General features: G+C 36.7%; 1 protein-coding gene across 1 annotated transcript in view; it reads right to left on the reverse strand.

Annotated features, from left to right (window-relative positions):
* The window catches only part of LOC124282595, a 105,869-nt gene extending 87,120 nt beyond the window's left edge, over window positions 1–18,749 (reverse strand). Inside the window, exon 1 of the mRNA XM_046718615.1 lies at window positions 18,556–18,749. Within this exon, the coding sequence (XP_046574571.1) occupies window positions 18,556–18,661 (106 nt within the window). The 5' untranslated portion in view covers window positions 18,662–18,749. The remainder of the gene's footprint in view (window positions 1–18,555) is intronic.
* Window positions 18,750–22,003: the final 3,254 nt, after the last annotated feature.

Here is a 22,003-nt window from a genome sequence, read left to right on the forward strand (position 1 = left end):
TTCATCCTGTCTAAGAGCACTATATAACCTGCTAGCTGGTCAAACGTTACATCAAAAATATCCAATGGACTAGAAGAAAAGATTAATATCATGGCTGAACTTTCGACTATTGTTAATCCATGTATTTTTCACCCCAAGGCTAAAAATAAAAAATATCCTTGATATTACACCAAGAAGCTAAGAACACTATTTAACTTACTCTGGTAACAAAAGTGAGCTGCACGCTATATTTTATATGCAATGTGATGGTAATGTGACTTTTAACATTTCAGCACCTTACAGGCAGTTCGGATTGTACTGAGTGCAAAAATTGAAAATTGAGTGCAAACTAATCCACTGAGTGGGGAAATATCGTAGAGCTTGATATTGCATCAGGGTATGCATTTGGTGCATTTAATTTGTGGCAAGGTTACTAAATTAAATGTTAAAAGAATTCTGCCCAAAATAGGGAATAACACAAGCAAGCTGCACTGTTCTCGAACCCTCAACCCATTTACTGTGTACACAACCACTGGCACACAACTACCGGCTTTCACTATGATCGAAGCCATTTACCACGTCAGATAACGCCGTCCCCAGTGGATGCAATGCAAATATGATTTGTGATATGGTGGACTTGTCAGGCCATACGCTTGCTAATAAGTTCTGTTTCAGCTTGGATCATGATTTATTTGTTACAATGGAGATGAGTTCTTGTAAAGTTGCCTGTCGACAATGCAGTTAGGATTAGAAACAGTTAGATTAAGTGATAACCTAGATCTTCTGATAATGTAGGTAGGACTGTCATTCAATGAGTGGTAAGTTATATACATCCCAAAGGTGGATAATGAACTGGGGGCAGGGGTTGCCTCCCCTATTTTAGACATCCATTGTGTGCTTTAATTTACAGTAAATTTTATTTATCACCTGGCGCGGTGGGGTGGCCTAGTGGTTAAACTGTTCGCTTGTCACACCTAAGATCCGGGTTCGATTTCCCACATGGGTACAATGTGTGAAGACCATTTCTGGTGTCCCTTGTCATGATATTGCTGGAATATTGCTAAAAGCGGTGTAAAACTAGCTCACTCACTCACTCATTTCTCACCCACAGCGTAGAGAGTAACCACCTTTCTTCAAAACCCAGGATTTGTACAAAATGTCTTTCTGTCTACATCATATTCTTTGAGTGACACGGAAATTAATTCATTCGTAACAAATCATACATCTGCCTAACATTGGAAAGCAATTCTGAACAACTTGAACTGTCGCAAATACTACTTAAACTAAGCTTTCAGAGACATAGAACAAGCATGTAGTTTCAACATCTCGGTACATAACTAACACACTATTATATTGGAGCTACACTGCAAGGAAGTTGTCTTTGCTTGCCTACAGTAACTTGGGCTGTTACCATTCACTCACATATTCGTTGAATCGAATCGTATCCTTTTGTGAACTCAATTCATTATTCATGGACATTGAAATAGAATATTCACAATCTGTTTAAAGAATGAGAGGAATTTTTTTTACTTCAGTTAATCTGTTATTTATCAAAGCGAGATATAAATATTGGACAAAATACAATCCAAGCAGTTGCCTAACTTGTGTTGCTTTGCAATGGCCCCTTAGTCGTGTCGACCAAAACTGTAGACTATAGTGAGTTTTAGTAATATTCCAGCGTTATCACGGTCGGGGACACCAGAAATGGGCTTCACACATTGTACCCTGGTCTTCGGGTGTGCTGTAGGCGTTAGGCTGTGACAGCGTCATGACAAATCAACACTGACAAGTCATCACTTGTGAAACCATGTCATAGTATATTTTGTTGTTGTTTCACAGAATATAATGAATAATACATCAACTGCTGACTCCATATTGTAATAGATATTCATATTTCGTAACCTGCATTTGTGATGCATATGTTCGCCTCAGAGTGAATTTGTTGCAAACCTAACTGTTTCATGGTACGTTCAAAGACTTCATCCTAAAGGAAAACTGAACCTGAAAACAAAGCTTGTCATGAATAAAATCTCTTTGAACATTAAAAACTAATGAAAAATTGACCTTTCTCGAATCCGGAGCTGATGGCGTATTTATAAAGATAGAAGCAAAATATATTTTGTTGCATTTTCTAACAAAAACTAGCAAATACCGGCAAAACCATAAGCTTGTATAAGCACAGACCTTTGTATTATCCTTTATCTATGAAGTTGATACCACAGCAACAGCATCAGTTATATTTCAATGTATTCTTGGAATAAACATTAGATACTATTCTTTTATTTCACAAATTCCAGCCTGAATTTACAGCAACAGTAACAGTTACATTGCCATTTTCATTTTAATACTCATATACACTTAAAGGTCAAAAACATAAAAACAAGCCCAACGACAGCAGGATTTATGAACACAATAGGCAAAAATATGGGACAATGTGTTTGTGATGGGCCATCAACATAAGGAAGTAGTTGTTCTCTCTTTTTTACCCCTGAACACAGCAACTATCGACAACCAATTGTAACAGATGATTGGTCGGTTGGAACTAAACTGCTGTGACCAATCGTTGATAATAAATTTCAAAGGTAATCCCAACACTATGATGACGTCCATGATAAAGCTTCTAATGCTGATGAACCCGTGAAGATCCGGGTTAGAATTGATCTTCAACCCATGCTTGTCGTAACAGACGACTAACAGGATCGGGTGGTCAAGCTCGCTGACTTGGTTGACATGTACCCAAATTGCGTAGGTCGATGCTCATGCTGTTGATCACTGGATTGTTTGGTCCAGACTCGATTATTTACAGACTGCCGCCATATAGCTGGCATATTGCTTAAGGCAGCATAAAACTAAACTCACTCACTCACTTTATTGCTGATGATGATAATGAATGCATGAAACTTACTGTTGATGAAAATATTTCATTGTTTACAAGGGAAACCTTACCTAGCGTTAGTGGCAGGGGCTACCAGCAGAATGGGGCACGTTTACCCTTCACACAATCATCTGATCATCACTGGGTTTTTTGGGGGGTGATCCATTAACACAATTTGCACCTCTATTTGACCTTTTACACCCAATGATACACTGGATTTGTTCCTGGAGAAACATCTTTTTCTGATGATGATGTTTCATATTACAGGGAGAAAGAATCCCCTTATTAAACATGGTCCTGGTTTTCGGTTAGGAATTCACACTTGTATCTGCCACAATTGTTTAGACACCAATTGCTGACAAAACCAGATAACCCTAATTGGGGCACCTGCTGTAAGACTGACTGACTGACTGAGTGTGGTTTTACGCCGCTTTTAGCAATATTCTAGCAACATCACGGTGGGGGGACACCAGAAATGGGCTTCACACATTGTGCCCATGTGGGGATTCGAACCCGGGTCTTCGGCGTGACGAGCCAACGCTTTAACCATTAGGCTACCCCACCGCCCCACCTTCTGTAAGAAAAGGTCAAGGCCACAATACAATCACCCATAAAAACTGTCCTCACCCAGATGGTAAACAGTTCCCTCTCAAGTAACTTTGATTAACAATATCAGAGTCTGACATTTAAGCCACAAGTCCAAATCCTGAGTCTTGTAAAATCTACTCTCATCTAATAAGATCAATATATTCTAATCTATGTAGAAAAAATCTGCTGAAAATATTGCAAAAAACTCAAGTTCAGACTTAAATAGACTCATTTATTTGCTACAGACACAGGGGCATAGCGACCATTAAAAACCCAGGCTATATAAAAAAAACAGGCTTACACATGATTTTTGCTAAAAAATAATAAAATTCTTATTTTTGCCCAAACTACCTCAAATACTATCTAACATAAAGCGTTGCAGCCTATCAGGCTTACACGAAAAAAATGGCTTGCTGCGCGCATGATGAGGCATGTCCTGTGTAATTGACCCATGAAGTGAGAATATCTATAACCTGAAGTAGAGGGATGGGGACAATTAGGCTGATGTCAATAATCCTGAGTAGTAAAGCACAGTCGTTAATATTCTAAGCTACCCACCTCAACATGTACAGCTCTTGGTTACATCTTCAACTGGTATTAATGTGTTCAGTATCTATTTTGGATCACTTTGTTTCTACCTACCTGTACCAACAGCCATTAACAATAAGATGGCTGAGGCAGATGATGGTTGGTGTTTATCTTGGCTTTGATCCTCCTAAGTTGGTATTTCAGGAAATTATACAATATCCATATGGCTGACTCCATTCCTCATTCAAACCATCAAAGATGGAACATGACAAATTCTAGCTAAGACAAATTGTTCTATTTCTCATTCATATACTCATGGAAACGAATAAGGGAACACATGAAAGTACAAGTGTTCCTTAAGTAATTCCCAGAATTTTACCCACAGTGCAATGAATACCTTGTGAAGAAACCTGGAAAAGAATAAAGGCACACTTGTACTTTCATCAGTGTAAGAAATAAGCCAAACACCCAGCCAGACATCTGGGCTGGTAACTTCAAAAACTTACCAGCCCCGAAGAGATTTAACCAGTCCTTCTTAAATACTAAATAGACAGTGCCAGTGGACACGTTATCTGAATATTTTTGTCACCCGTCCATCGGGCTGGTTAGCTGTAAAATTACACCGTCTGGCAGAAATCTAGCCCGTCTCCGGCGGTCGGACGGGCCTTATTTCATACACTGCTTTCATGAGTTCCCTTATTCGTTTCCATGTATATATTTCAGCTCTCTCAGAACATGTCCAATGAGACATAATTGTGAATTTCTTAGGGAATGAAACATCAAGCACTTTCACATTATGTGATTTTCACTGTGTTAGAGTCTACTACAGTGAGTGAGTGAGTATGGTTTTACGTCAGTTTTGCAATATTCCAGCAATATCACAGCGGGGGACACCAGAAATGGGCTTTATACATTGTACCCATGTGGGGAATCGAACCCGGGTCTTCTGTGTGATGAGCAGGCTTTAACCACTAGGCTACCCCACCGCCCCACATAGATAGAGTGTGAAAGGGTATGAATGTATGAGAATGTTCATAAGATAATTGGTCCTCACTCTATGACAGTTCATACTCCAGTGCACTCACACAAAATGAAAGTCAATTCTAATAACTTGTTATATCGCTATTTTATAACTCAAATGTCAAGGGATGTATCTCACAGTTTCATCTAGCATGGTGACTTCATGTTTACAGAGACATTCAACAATCCAACAACCAGCTGTGTAACACAGGACAATACAGGCTGTCAATGGAGAAGCTGCAAAATTAATGAACGTCTGGTTGCTCTGCAGGAACATGATATGTAACTTCTTTGAGTGGCATTTTAGAAGTTGGGAAGTACAATATAGAACAAACTTTATGGATAACAACTTCTTTTTTATTCGTGAGTGCGACGTTTCGTTTTTATGCTTGACAATGGTACAAGAATCTGTATCGAAACGTCGCACTCACGAATAAAAAAGAAGTTGTTATCCATAAAGTTTGTTCTATATTGAACATGATATGTAGTTCGTTAACAACAAACAGATTCAAATAGTACCATCTGATTGGATGAAAAAAGTCGCTTATGACAGTGTAGGAAAGATGTACAAAATCTAGCCTGTCCACAGGACTGGCTGGTCAAATTTTTTACCAGTCCTGCCAAAATCTAGCCTGTCCTCCAAATATAAATAAAACACAATTTCAAGACTTAAAACTGGTTTGTTTTATTTTATGCTATAATTTAATATGCACACACAGAGCTTGGACTGTTAAATCTCTCCTAGTCGAATCATCTGATTATTCTAGTATCCTTTGGCAGTACATATTCAAAAAGGTTATAATATAATAATGATTATGTCATTGGTTTGCTAAAACTGACCCGACATGAGGACGGACCAGATTTTTTTTTAACCCGTCCTCCACAAAATTCACCCGTCTCGGACGTTGGGACAGGCTATCTTTCCTACACTGCTTATGAACTACCTCAGCAAGTCAGTCTTAGTGTCAACACTATCTACATTTACATCAGACAATGGACGTCAACATGGCCAAAACGATAATGGCAGGAGAGATATCAAAACTCTCTGTGAACCTGTGGCATTTTTGTGTTGGTCGTCACTGATCAACTAGAAAATCATGAAGTAAATTTATAGACTCAGGTAGATGGTCACTTGTCAGTCTAGACACAGAGCAACTCCTTAGTTGGGATGTGCATTTCTTTGTTCCGTTCACTGAGACAGGTCGTAGCGAGGACATTCTTGAACTGGCATACAGTCAAACTGCCTGACATCTCCCAGTACATGCCAGAACAATAAGTTCTGGGTAAACGGGTCTAAATGATTACAAACAACGCTTCTGTATTTACTTGGCTGGGCACTTCACTCCGGTTTCCCCAGGTATGTGGAAACAGTCCATCAGTTGTATACATCATGAAAAATGTATGAAAGTCAAAATGTGTCGTTACACACTAGTATCTCTCATCCAATGTAAGGTTTGTAATCCTGCAAACTTCATGGTAAAGTATTAGTACTGAATGAATGTAGAATAACACACCTGCTGTACCACATGTTTACAGCACTTATCAGGGCCATCTCCAACCAAACGTATCATTATACACTAGCTCTTTTACAATGTAAGATGTGTGTAATCACATAATTTCACAGTAAAGTATTATTACCGAATGACCGTACAATAACACACCTGCTTTACCACATGTTTACAGCACTTATCAGGGCCACCTCCAACCAAACATGAAATTACTCTTCCGTGAACACTGAGTGACTGAAACCACTAGACTGGCTAAACTGCAAGGTTTAGGTTGAACAATCACTCGATGGGTGACCATTATTTACCCTAAGAGAAGCGGGGATAGAATAGATCTTCAACAACTAATTCTTGTCTAAAGAATCAACTACATAAAGGGGTCATTTGTCTGGCTAACTGGATGTGGATGGCTGTCCTCATATCCCATCTGCTTAGACTGACGCTGGTACAGACACGGCTATGTACAGACCACCATCATATTCCTTGAATATTGCAGAGATCGGCACTGAACCAAAAAAACATGAGAACATGTAATGTCGTCCCTCAGACCACCTGTCATCAAGTTGAAAACATACAGATTGATTTATGGCAACTCTTCTGCTCTAATGGAACAAAATATTCAAAGCAATTTTGCTACCATTAAGTCAGTTCAAAATGAATAATGGAGACTAAAAATAATATTTTGAGGACGTAATGTCGATGGTTGCAGCTGCAGCCTCCACAGATAATGAAATTGTTCTCCGACTTAGCGATGACTAAATTACAGACACATGACGCAGAAAAAGGCTGTGTTGCTAGTGAAAGCCTGTGTTGAGTATGTGCATATTGTTTTTTAACCACATCGGAAAAACGAAAAAGGAAATGTGACTGAAATTACTGGTGACAAAAAGCAACACTCACATCAATTATATGTTACTGAAACAAATGTGTTCAGAGTCATAAATCCAATTTCACCATATTTGGTTCAGTTGTATGGTCCCCAGGGAGTTGAGATTAATAATACAATGTGCCATTTGAGATTGACATCCAGTGATCAAGGGAAAAACAAAGGGCCTTTTAGTAGGTGATCTGGATATTGGTGCTTTTCAAAATATATAAATATATAAAAAAAATATCTTAAGTTTAACATTTTTAGTCATGACTAGAATAAGGTTTATATCTAAAACTGAACTGATATTACCAAAGTGAGATTCTTAGCCAAGTTAGTTTTCATATTCTATATGTCATACTTTAGGAATACACACTGCATTACGTAAGCCTATGGCAAAAGTAATACATGTATTTATTCATAATAATGATACTTTCAACGCAGAAACACACAAGGACAATTATCAGATAATGTCATTCTTAAAATAATCGAAGACATATTGCTATTCATGATAGTAAGTTTGGAATTCCACTCAGGAATATGAAACCTGAGTAACTACACTGCTACATTGCACATATATACCGGTACTGCCAAATGAAATGACAGCCATGTTTGTTCACATAAGCAACCAGACATTGGGAAATCCCTATCTATTCATTATGGGAACATTATATGATGGTGCTTAGCAAGTCATTTAAGCCATCACATCTGTCAAGCTATGACGTCATTCTATTGTTTACATGTCACAGTATTGTTGACATAACGTTATTGGTTTGTAGTGAAAATAAAATTACTTTTCTTGATTTTAGAAGCTTTTTGTCGGTAATTGCATAATAAAACAATTATAGACTGGCGAATTCGGTCAATACCTGTTTTTATGGACCCGCGAAAAGCAATATTCGTCCTCTGTCAATATTGCTTTTCGCGGGTCCATAAAAACAGGTATTGACCTCATCACCAGTCTATAATTGTATAATATACCGGTAGTCACTTTGATGTATAAATATGTATTTTCATACACTGTCACAGCTGTAGAACAGTATCTATACACCTATGCTAAACAATGTGAAGAGCGCACCAAAAACCTTGCATTAGGCCTGTGTCTTTCAATTTAGAAATAAGCGTGTTTGTTTATAAACACGAGGAGTGAGGAAGTTAGGTTTTACGCCGCTTTTAGCAAAGCTCCAGCAATATCACGGCGGGGGGAGACCAGAAATGGGCTTCACACATTGTACCCATGTCGGGAATCAAACCCGGGTCTTCGGCATTACAAGCAAACACTTTAACCACAAGGCTACCCAATCGCCCCTCAAACAAGAGGAAAGTCCAGTCATCCGATATGCAAATTAGCCTGTGGCAGTGTGTCAGACTGTGCACCTCAGTGCTAAGTCAAGTAGTACTGTCTGGGGAACCTTATTTGCATATTTATCAAATTGTGATACCAAGTTGATGAGATCATCATTAACTAATCACAAATTTCATAAACAAATCTCTTATAATCTTTTCTTTTCTTACAAACATATATAGCCATTGTACTTAATATTTTTCTAGTTTTAAATATTAAAAAGAATCAATGCTTTCGTAAATAAACATCTAATTAGAAGCCATTCCGGCAAGATAAAACAATTAAATGTCTTTCAACCCATTTATTGATGCAGCTGTTCATTTCCCTTATCAATTTACAAAAGATACAATGTATATGTTTGTCATACCAATCAATCAATCAATGATCAACAGAACATACATCACACGCTAATCAATAAATCCAAGATACACTATGTAAGCTTTACACTCGACTTCACCTGTTCAGCAGATACCAGAGAGTCGTTACAGGCAATTAGAGAGGAAATATTGCTGTCCTGGAAATTCTTGGGATGGTGGGGTAGCCTAGTGGTTAAAGTGTTTACCCGTCACACTGAAGACCTGGGTTTGATTCCCCATATTGACACAATGTGTGAAGCCCATTTCTGGAGTCCCCTGCCATGATATTGCTGGAATATTGCTAAAAGCTGTGTAAAACTAACTCATTCACTCTTAACCACCGAGGTAAATAAAATGAGTTTTACAAATGAATAAAGGTAAAAGTGGCTATTTAAACATGAAAGTCAAGGGGACTTGTCTTAGCATTAATGATAAATTGTAAAGATTTAGGGAGACCTTTAGACTAACATTTATTCTCTGAATATATAAATATAATTTCAATCGAAACAAAAAATGTCATTAACACTGAAAAGGGGCCCCAGTGAGATGTGTGAATCAGAACCTGAGGAAAACCTAGACTTGCTTCATTAAGGGCTTTTGTAATGCAGAAAGGGCTGAGCTGAATGGAAAATAATGTGGTTCAAGGTCTGTGAGACAGATTAAGGGACCTTAGATTCAATTACTGTTGGAACAAATATCAAGGGCACCAGTACAAACTGATTTTTGAAAACTCAAATGGTTGTCTTTGATGCCTCATTTCCTAATCATTTTACACTGTGGGTATTTTTACATTGTCAGATTTTAGAAATTGTCTTCAAATTGTTTGCCACAGTGGACTGTTTGTGTGACTTTGCAAACCCACCCTGTTAAACATCTGACAGACCTATAGTTAGCTGTGGTGAGCATGACACATTTACATCCTTATTAACAAACTGACTGGCCTAATTTCAGCAGGGATCCACACCTTTTCATAGAGCTATAGTCCGACTGACTGACTGAGTTTGGTTTTACACCGCTTTTAGCAATATTCCAGCAACATCACGCAAGGGGAACACCAGAAATGGGCACACATTGTGAGGATTCGAACCGGGTCAGAACGCAACCATTAGGGAACCCCACCGCCCAGATCAATTTGAAAAATAAATTCAAACTCAAGTCTTCAATGATTGGGCATGAATATAATACTCGGCCTGAAACAAGTAAATTTTCAAGGGTCCATTACAAGACATTGAGAATCGTTGCTCATGACATTAATCACGTGTTTGTCTGGTCCATACTCACGCTGGCTTCATATAGTTAAGAATTGCTGAATGTGACATAAAACAACAAATCAGAAAGTGAAGTACTAGATTGTCTTGAAAAACAAAAGTCAGTTTTATATTTTCTTATCAATGAATCAGAGAATGACCTAGTTTCAAACACATCTCACCCTTGAAGATCCAGGTTAGAATTGATCTTCAGTAACCCCTGCTTGTCGTAAGAGGCGAATTGACGGGATCGGGTTGTCAAGACTCATGGACTAGGTTGACACATGTCATCATATCCCAACTGCGTAGATCGATGCTCATGTTGTTGATCACTGGATTGTCTGGTCCAGACTCGATTATTTACAGACCACCGCCATATAGCTGGAATATTGCTGAGTGCGGTGTAAAACTTGACTCACTCAAACACATTTGTCTCTTAAAGCATCAGACTTCAATAGCATCAATATCACTCAGATATATAACACACTGCCAAGAAGTAGTCCTTAATAGGACTCCAAGACTTTCTTCATAAATATACATAAAAAATCTATTCTTTCGGGGATGATAATGCACATATCAAACACTGACATGATTGATCTGTATGGAATGATGTTATCAGATAGCAATAACTCTGTTTGTGAGAACAGCTTTGTATATCCAAATGGTACAGATGGTTTTGTGTACAATAAATCGATACGTATTTACAGTTGTAATAATGCAGCTTCCATTAATCATGATGGCAACGGGCTCCCATAATCCATCCATATCCACTACAGATCCTTTGATGTGAATTACATCTCTTGATGAGTTCTCTTGACAGGGAGAAGAAATTATACTGGCAAATCGTATAAATCTCCACCACTTTCAACCAATCAATAACAAGTTAATTAAGCATGGAACAAGATCTGCATTTCTGATAAACAAGATCATTCTGATAAAAAAAATGCTGCTTGGTTAGGACTGTAGGTATAATGAGTTATTTGTTTTGGAAATGTAGACGTTTATTACGAGGCATCAACTTGATCAGTGTTTTAATAGGTATTATTGTGATGTGTATTTCATATTGATGTGCATATATCATGTGTATATTATCTAGTCTGTTATACAGATCCTCCCTCAAAATATCTTAAGTCTACAATACTTAGCAGGGTCGTAATACTTATGCAAGTCAACAATACTCAGACGATGGGCAAGTTACAGCACTTCTGGAAGTCTACAATACTTAGGCAAGTTCTTAATACTCAGGTAAGCTTCAATACTTTTTGCAAGTTACAATATTTCCGGATGTTACAATATTTTAGCAAGTTACAGTACTCCTGAGGCAAGTGATAACACTTTTGTAAGTTCAAATAGTTAGGCAAGTCGCAATACTTAAGCAAGTTACAATATTTCAGTTTCATGAAACATGTAGAAAATAGATCTCCACTGTAACGAGTGGACGCTTTAACCAATAGACTAACCCACCATCCCTGTATACCTTCAATCCTTAGCACACAACTTCTTTCAAACAGTAACTTTAATCTGATAACACAGAAAATTTAAGTAATGTTCCCCAACAAGAACGGCTAAGCATTGTCATCAGTCACGTTAATATTTGGACACTCTCTATGAGTTAAACTGTATAAAACATGAATGATAAGTAGGGATTATAAGCTTTATCATTTTTACTGTGATACTATTCTTCCAATTGATGTAGGGATTATAATGCTTTATCCATTTTTACATTGTGTATAACATTGTAAACTATTCTTCCAATTGATGTGATGTATAACATTGTAAACTATTCTTTGTAATTGTAAACTATTCTTCCATTGATGTACAACATTGTAAACTATTCTTCCATTGATGTATACACTATTCTTCCATTTGTACATTGTAAAACTATTCTTCCATTGATGTATATACTACATTGTAAACTATTCTTCCATTGATGTACAACATTGTAAACTATTCTTCCAATTGATGTACAACATTGTAAACTATTCTTCCATTGATGTACAACATTGTAAACTATTCTTCCATTGATGTAAACTATTCTTCCATTGATGTACAACTATTCTTCCATTGATGTATAACATTGTAAAACTATTCTTCCAATTGATGTATAACATTGTAAACTATTCTTCCAACATTGTAAACTATTCTTCCAATTGATGTACATTGTAAAACATTTGTACAACATTGTAAACTATTCTTCCAATTGATGTACAACATTGTAAACTATTCTTCCATTGATGTACAACATTGTAAACTATTCTTCCAATTGATGTACAACATTGTAAACTATTCTTCCAATTGATGTATAACATTGTAAACTATTCTTCCATTGATGTACAACATTGTAAACTATTCTTCCAATTGATGTACAACATTTGTACAAACTATTCTTCCAATTGATGTACAACATTGTAAATTGTAAACTATTCTTCCAATTGATGTACAACATTGTAAACTATTCTTCCATTGATGTATAACATTGTAAACTATTCTTCCATTGATGTACAACATTGTAAACTATTCTTCCATTGATGTACAACATTGTAAACTATTCTTCCAATTGATGTACAACATTGCAAACTATTCTTCCATTGATAAACAAATTTGTACAACAAACTATTCTTCCAATTGATGTACAACATTTGTAAACTATTCTTCCAATTGATGTACAACATTGTAAACTATTCTTCCATTGATGTACAACATTGTAAACTATTCTTCCAATTGATGTATATTCTTCCATTGATGTACAACATTGTAAACTATTCTTCCAATTGATGTACAACATTGTAAACTATTCTTCCAATTGATGTACAACATTGTAAACTATTCTTCCATTGATGTATAACATTGTAAACTATTCTTCCATTGATGTATAACATTGTAAACTATTCTTCCATTGATGTACAACATTGTAAACTATTCTTCCAATTGATGTACAACATTGTAAACTATTCTTCCATTGATGTATAACATTGTAAACTATTCTTCCATTGATGTACAACATTGTAAACTATTCTTCCAATTGATGTACAACATTGTAAACTATTCTTCCATTGTAAACTATTCTTCCATTGATGTACAACATTGTAAACTATTCTTCCAATTGATGTACAACATTGTAAACTATTCTTCCATTGATGTACAACATTGTAAACTATTCTTCCAATTGATGTACAACATTGTAAACTATTCTTCCATTGATGTACAACATTGTCTATTCTTCCAATTGATGTACAACATTCTTCCAATTGATGTACAACATTGTAAACTATTCTTCCAATTGATGTACAACATTGTAAACTATTCTTCCATTGATGTACAACATTGTAAACTACATTGTAAACTATTCTTCCAATTGATGTACAACATTGTAAACTATTCTTCCAATTGATGTACAACATTGTAAACTATTCTTCCAATTGATGTACAACATTGTAAACTATTCTTCCAATTGATGTACAACATTGTAAACTATTCTTCCATTGATGTACAACATTGTAAACTATTCTTCCAATTGATGTACAACATTGTAAACTATTCTTCCATTGATGTATAACATTGTATTCTTCCAATTGAACTATTCTTCCAATTGATGTACAACATTGTAAACTATTCTTCCAATTGATGTACAACATTGTAAACTATTCTTCCATTGATGTACAACATTGTAAACTATTCTTCCATTGATGTACAACATTGTAAACTATTCTTCCAATTGATGTACAACATTGTAAACTATTCTTCCAATTGATGTACAACATTGTAAACTATTCTTCCAATTGATGTACAACATTGTAAACTATTCTTCGAATCTATGCATAGCATTGTAAATAAGGACAATGGACTGTGAAATATTCAAACTCAAGACAATGGACTGTGAAATATTCACTCAAGTCTCTCAGTAAGTGCTGTAGGTCTAGATTCTTGTAAAATAATGTAAAGAAAATTGGTTCTGGGTACACAAAGTATGACATGTCAGATTAACTGTAACAAAGTGAAAGAATCGAGTGGTCCTAACTATTTAGAGTTCTACTTATCAACAGCAATATCACAGATGCAGGCTTTGAAAACGTGTCTCCACGTCAAGACTTCCCTGTAATATATCTATCGTTAGATTGAGAGGGTCCCTGGGTTAAACTTCAAAGAACCCCGGATTAATCTTTAAAGCACCAAAATGACATTTCATTCTGGTGATTTATCATCAGTATACATGCTACACAACTGAGAGAGTGTTTTGGATTCCATGCCTTTTGGCAATATTTCAGCAATAACACACCCTTTGGCATGACAGGCAAAAGTTGTAACCACAAGACTACTTCAAACTGAAATCAAATAAAAAAAACAACTAATAAGAATATATTTAGCAAAAGCTAGATATAAGTGAAGCATATATTATCTAAAATATTAATTGGTAACATCATGTGCTGTTGATCACTGGATTGTCTGGTCCAGACTCCACTATTTAAAGCCCACCACCATATAGCTGGAATATTGCTGAGTGCGGCGTTAAACAACAAACCAACCCAAATCAAATGTATATAAAGTATGTCAACTTGTGAATCTCTCAGCATTACAACACAGCTTGCATGTGTATCGACATGAACAAAACCACCAGCTGTGCAATATTGTAATCAAAATGATGCTTTATACAGTTGACATAAGGTATATATGAGGCAAATTGTGCAAAAACTGCCAAATGACACACTCACAGTTCAGCTCAATAAGATATGTTTAGAAGGTGAAGATCATACATCAGAGAAGTCAATGATTCTTAAGATGGTATGCTTCGTTGACAATGACGGCCATTCTATTGTTAAAAATCAAATAATGCAATATTGATCTTTGGGTGCAGATGGTGCAGGGATGGAAATCAGCACTAACCCACTAACATGGTCTAGTATTGTTACTATAAAGGCATCCTGTGGGCCAGTCAACTTCCACATTTGTAGGGTATCGTTATGGTATCGCTATTAGGGCTAGTAGACATTTTTGGTTAATTTCTACCCTGTAGAGACATTTATACTGAACAGCCACATACATGTGTTGATAAATGATTGAGTAAAAGTTTACTGTGACATTTTCAATGTTGTTACCATGGTGATGTAAATAATTAATCTTATAGACAGTAGACACCAGAGTAAATTTTAAATACAGTCACTTTATTAGGTATCACTTGATCAATAGGGCTTTGAATGTGAAACATTAATTGACAGTCAATAAAAAAAACTATATATAAATGACATAGAATATATTCTACACATCACAATATTAGCTGTATGTATCAAATTACATAGGCAGCTTCACAAACTGTTTTCGTGTTGTGTGGAGTGGTGTGTCTAACAGCAAGTTTTAATTAACCTAAAACCGAAGGCAACATGAAACTGATAGCGGCTGCCTAATCTCATTGTTGAAATAAATAATAATGAGCAAGTTTATTATTACAATTGAAAGCTAAGCTAAAGTTCTGAAACATTTGTACATAAATCCCCTGCAGCAGGTTATCAACAACGCCTGCAAACAAAGGAAGCCAAAAGAAAAAGATGGTCATCATGCGAACATTTTGCATCTCACGACAATCAATGGCATTACACTCTTCAACAAATAATCTGTTGATAAGATGTTATCAGCTATACAGACCACAAAAGAATAACAAGTTAAACCAACATGGGGCGTATTAGATTAAATGCTTGATTATTTTTATTCCTGAAATTATAACTTTGGTAAAAAAGAATTTTTAAGAAAACAACTATGGAAGAAATATTTGAGAATTAATCTATTCAGGTATAAAAGCAATATTAACCATGGATTTATCTTGAATTCCAACCGAAGTGCCCACACGGGAAAACAGGAAACAAATTATAATGTTCTTCTAAAGTGGGATTTGTTTTCATGTTTTCCAAAATTCAGGGTGTTTAAACAATAAATTCTGTGAAGGAAGCTAAAACTACAAGGTCCTTGCTCTTCACTGGTTCCATTAACAGTGAAATTATTACAAGTCACCAGTGCAAAACCATCACATAAATAATAAGAAGTGTGAAATTCAAGATGGAAATCTCAACTGATTTCCATATGCTTTTATCCTATCAACCTGTTAGTATGTCTGGATAAATCCCTGAATACACAACAAGCACTAGATGTCGACTAGGTAATCGTCACTCAACATAGTTCAATGTCTGGCCATTGTTTGACATGCTTCAGTAACTATAAACATAACAGATACCAGTAATTCTGTTGTCAGGCGAAGTTGGTTAATTAAATATACTTCTATCTGTACTGAAACATGAAACTGATAATATAAAGCGGTTAACTCTGTAAGTAAATTCCGTCTGTCTTTAGATGTACAAGTCTCGTTAATGCCTCTTTGTGATGCACTTTATTGTTGTACTCAAAAACATTGATTGATGCGAAGCTATCATCAATACAGTCTTCAATAGATGAATACTGGAATGATGTACTGTACGAATACTTTGCAATAATACATGGAACATGACGTTTATAAATACAAAATGATTTGAGATGACTACTTCCATGTATTGGTAAAATAATTTTCATCATTTAAAAAAAAAAATTAAATTTGAAAATGCACGGTGTTTCAAATTATGCCATTATTTACTAAATTTGTAAAATAATCACTTTCAAAAAGCCTTCAAAACATTAATTACATTGGGACAGGACACATGCAGCGAGAATGTTTTTGAGGCTAATGCTTCCAACTCGTTCCATCATGTGGAAGTAGAACACTAACAGCTGTTATTGGTAAATGGGAACATTTTATGGATGTTAACTTCTGTAATATGAGGAACCCAACGTTTCAGAGTTTCTTACTCTGAATTCCATGTTCCTCATGTTACAAGTCTTCTTTCATATGTGTATCACTTCCAAATGCCGTTCAAAAGATCTCTGTTATCTGTGTCAAAAAGCATTTCAAATTCAGATTAAGACATGCATATACAGGGTTTTATCTAGTCTGTCTCACAGTCCCTGAACCACATTAATTTTCCTACTGCCAAGCCCTCCCTGCAGTGCTAAAGCCCTAAATAAAGCAAGTCTAGATTTCCTCAGGTTCAGGTCTGGTCTCCCTAGGGCTCCTTTTCAATATAAATGGGTTTGTTTGTTACTATCAAAATTATATATATTCAGAGACTAAGCCTTAGTCTAGGTTTTATCTTGCATTGGACATCGAATCAATAATTTCAAGGGTCCTTACACTAAGTTACAGGAAATATGGACGTACCTTGTTAAATAATGAAATAGTGTAGTCTGCTGTACTTGAGGATGTGATTATTATGCTTATAATGGGACCTTTATGTTTCTTGTGAAGAATTTGGCACAAAGTACACTATTGTACATCCCTTGAGATCACTATGCAATATGTATTATTTGGTGTCCATTCTATACTGGTGACTGTACTGGACGAACATCTCTGCATGGCATACCATTGTGTTATTCCCTACAACCTGCAAATCTCAACTGTATTAGTGGTCCGCGAATTTTCTAATGAAAATTGTGAGATTTATGTATCTCCTGTCTATCATTCTCACACTTAGTTCCAATGAAAGAAACTATACCATTCCTGAAAATTCGACTGGCATCATCATTGTTGTGCAGTTGTTTAATTAGTGCGCAATATTCACACGTGCACTACAGATGTGGCTCTGTGATGGCGTGTTGAGGAAGAACGCACGTCGCCTGTTTTTGAATTGCTCTGGTTACAAAATACAAAACAAACGGCCTGTACATGCGTGCATCATCACGAAATATATCTTCAGTTCGTCACGTGTATTAGTATACTCACGATCTAGCGTGACGCCACGTACAGAATACAACTACTAGTATATGTAAACAAACCCAGCTGGCGGCCCTGATTAGATCGAGTTTAGGACGTACTAATTTTGTATACCTGTGGTTCGTCGATTGTATCGACGTTTTGTCAGATATTTTTTATGTAGAAATATTGAGGTATCTGACATATGAATAAGTCTTAAAAAAATATTGTTTTCGTGTAATAAAAAGCACTAACAGCAAGTCAATTCATTGTCACAATCCAGGACACCGACAAAATACCCGAATAAAAAGTTTGTAAAAAACCGACACTGGTCGGATAACAGTACAGACTATCCCTAAATTCCGAGAAATATGTTTACACGACGATAGCCCGTGGAGGACTGCCTGCGTTCACACACCTCTTCCCATAACAAAGATCGCATGCCTCGTCTCTCATTCAGTGAGGTTTTACCGACTTACCGTTGTAGCGCTTTGCCTTGGGTTTGGATACATCTTCACCCATGATCATCAGCGAAAGTCCAAACATAAGTAATCCTAAAACCGAACAGTAGGCGGCATTATACATGGTTCTTCCTTGCAAGTACCCCGACTAAGTTTGAAAGCTCCACATTGACAATGTTGTTCAATCGAACTCGTGAACTGGGAAGCAAGCCTTGACCTTTCACCTTTCCGACTATCCAATGAGATGAGTTATATTTAACACATCTCTCTCCTATTGGTCAGTTGGAGCCGGAGTTTACGATGTGATATAGCATATTTCAGAATAGCAGGCGGGCTTCGACTGAGTGTCGTTTGTTCCGAAGATTAATCGGTTTGGTGATAAACTGTTCCGAGGTAACCTGTCGCAGAGTAAGCCTAAACAACAGTCATTGTTGGATTTCAGAGCATGCCGAGGTCTTCTAAATCCAACACGGCATACACAATGGCAGTCCCCCGGTAGGAAGATTATGTAATTGACTTAATACATGTTAGGCACAATTGACAAGTCTTGACTTCTCTGTATGAGTGGAAAGTTGGCGATTTGTCTGTTGTTTAACGACGTCAGCAATATTCCGGTCTGTGAATATTCGAGTCTGGACCAGACCATCCGGTGAATGACAGCATGAGCATCGACCCAAGCATACGATGACATACAGCTAAGTTAAGTCACCGAACATGACCACCCGATTTAAATTGTTTCGTTGCCGACTAAAATATGGTACTTATATACTCTCGAATCTGCATTCTTTTCGTTTATGTGCCCAGTTTAGGTGCTACTATATACCATGTGATGTCAGAAATATGGAACGATATCATGTAAATAAGAATGTACAAGTTACAACTAACGCTTAGTCAAAACTTCTTTGGGAGGTATTTAGAAGTTGGGTGGGTAAGGAAGGATAACAATATATGGTTGAACACAAACAGCTCATTCCTATGGGTGAACAACGGATGTATTACAGGACGTCGCTCTCACTGTAATTAACAAGTTGTTCATCCATATATTTTTATCCTTCCTAACGCTTAGTCTCTGAATTTATATAATTTTCATGGTAAGAATATATGGATGAACAACTTCTTAATTAAAATATTGATGGTAACATTTAACTTTAAAAGGAGCCCGAGTGAAATGGGATATTCAGAACCTAAGGAAATCTAGACTTACTTCATTTCGTGCTTTAGGGTGAGTGAGTGAGTTGAGTTTTACGCCGCACTCAGCAATATTCCAGCTATATGGCGGCGGTTGGTAAATAATCGAGTCTGGACCAGACAATCCAGTGATCAACAGCATGAGTATCGATCTGCGCAATTGGGAACCGATGACAGCGAGCCTGACCACCCGATCCCGTTAGTCGCCTCTTAGGACAAGCATGGGTTACTGAAGATCAATATTCTAAACCGGATCGTGCTTTAAGGAGGGCCAGTCAGTAGGGAAACTATTGCTGTTCACGGACTGTGAGACAGACTAACGCCGTCGTCCTAGGTTTGTATACTGGGGGTACTGACGTATGGACAAACCTGCAGGGAGTGTAGACCTGATTCTCGAAACATTCGTATCCCTAAGAATCCTGAACTTTGATCGTAGCCAATGTGTTAAGAATGGGTTTAAGAAGTTTGTAGGGCTACGTTTCGAGAATAGCTAGCCCGGATTACAAACCATCCAAGCAAATATAGCATACTTATACGTATTAATTCCTCAAATCTTCCGATTCATTTTAGCTGTGATTATTCACTAATGATTAATCTCTAGTGATTCGTAACTAACATAGATATGAGCTGTAATCATGATTATAATTTTAGCAAAAACTGTTAATTATTTATTAATGATAATGACGAATTGAAAACAGTTGTAATTCCAGTTTGTTTATGTTTTTTTCGACTGATTTACATATATTCACGCAGTTTAGTCAGGGGAGGGGGGGATTTGTGATTAATACTTAAGACAGGTAGAATTTAGTGTGTACTATCTGGTGGGTTTATTTGATACATGTGTAAAAATTCCATAAACTATCTGCCTTTACAATACGCCCAGCACTGAATAAGCAGTCGTTATTTGGCTTATCACATAGCAGCCCTCGTGATCATATCACCCGACAAATCAGTATATTCACTACTCGCGGCATGCTGTCATGAGTAAACTGCTATTGTTTCCGTCTGTGAGATGTCATAAACGTGATATTTGATATCTAAAATACAAATTGTTCTTTAATTTTGCATTCTCTTAAAGAACGTACGTGAAAATGGTTAAATATCAATTTTAGGATTTTTCCATATAGAAATAACATTTTGTCATTAAATGCATAATAACATTTGTTATTCTCTAGTGGTTTCTGTCGTATTCACCTTTATAAACGATTATTTACTAATTAGCTGTAAGTCAACACCTAGACGTATTGTCACTGAGATATATTCCACGTGGATGTCACACCGTGAACTGATGGCCGACGCGGGCTTATTGATCGGAGTTGTTTATGGACGCTTCAGTGAATTTCCAACAACGACACGCTCTGGTCAACGTGTGACGCCTACGTCTGTATCAAAAGTGTGGAGCCTAAGCATTGAAACATCAGTACCTCAGCGAACTGTTCTACATGATCATAATATTGGTTTGATCAGCGGAAAACGGGCATTGAACACTTCCGGCATCATGTCATGTCGGTGAGTGAGTATGGTTTTACGCCGCTTTTAGGAATATTCCAGTAATATCACGGCGGGGGGACACCAGAAATGGACTTCACACATTGTGCCCATGTGGGGAATCGAACCCGGGCCTTCGGCGTGACGAGTGGACGCTTTAACCACTAGGCTACCCCACCGCTCCTCGTGTAGGTGAAGTCAGAGTAAGAACACAGTGTTGAAGAACAGTGATTATGGATAGGCAAGTGATACGTTTGGGTTGAAGGATTGTATGTTGCAATACCTTAGTAAATGTTTATATAAATGCTGACCCGTGAAAATCCGGGATAGAATTAGTTTTAAGCAACCCATGTTTGTCGTTAAAGGCGACTAACGGAATCGGGTGGTCAGACTCGCTGACTTGGTTGACACATGTCATCGTATCCCAGTTGCGTAGATCGATGTTCATGCTGTTGATCACTGGATTGTCTGGTCCAGACTCGATTTTTATAGACCACCATATAGCTGGAACCTATGTAAGCATTACATATAGTACTGTATTGTGATTTGAGATTTATACATTTCTTGTCTTGATCTGTTAATTACGTGATTCTATACGTTTTTATTGATTCAGCAGTGGACGTATATGAAAATGAATATTTCCACTCTGTAAAATAACAGGCTACATATAGGAGCTCTTTAAAAAACACTCGGCCTCTATTTCACAAATGTTTCCGTTGTATTATTTCAAAGGCAAAACATAACAAAATTAAAATATTTTGATTTGTGACCCAAATATGACGATTGCATA

Source organism: Haliotis rubra, unplaced genomic scaffold, assembly GCF_003918875.1.
Source record: "Haliotis rubra isolate DU_JTF1 unplaced genomic scaffold, ASM391887v1 Scf30, whole genome shotgun sequence".
Lineage (NCBI taxonomy): Eukaryota > Metazoa > Mollusca > Gastropoda > Lepetellida > Haliotidae > Haliotis > Haliotis rubra.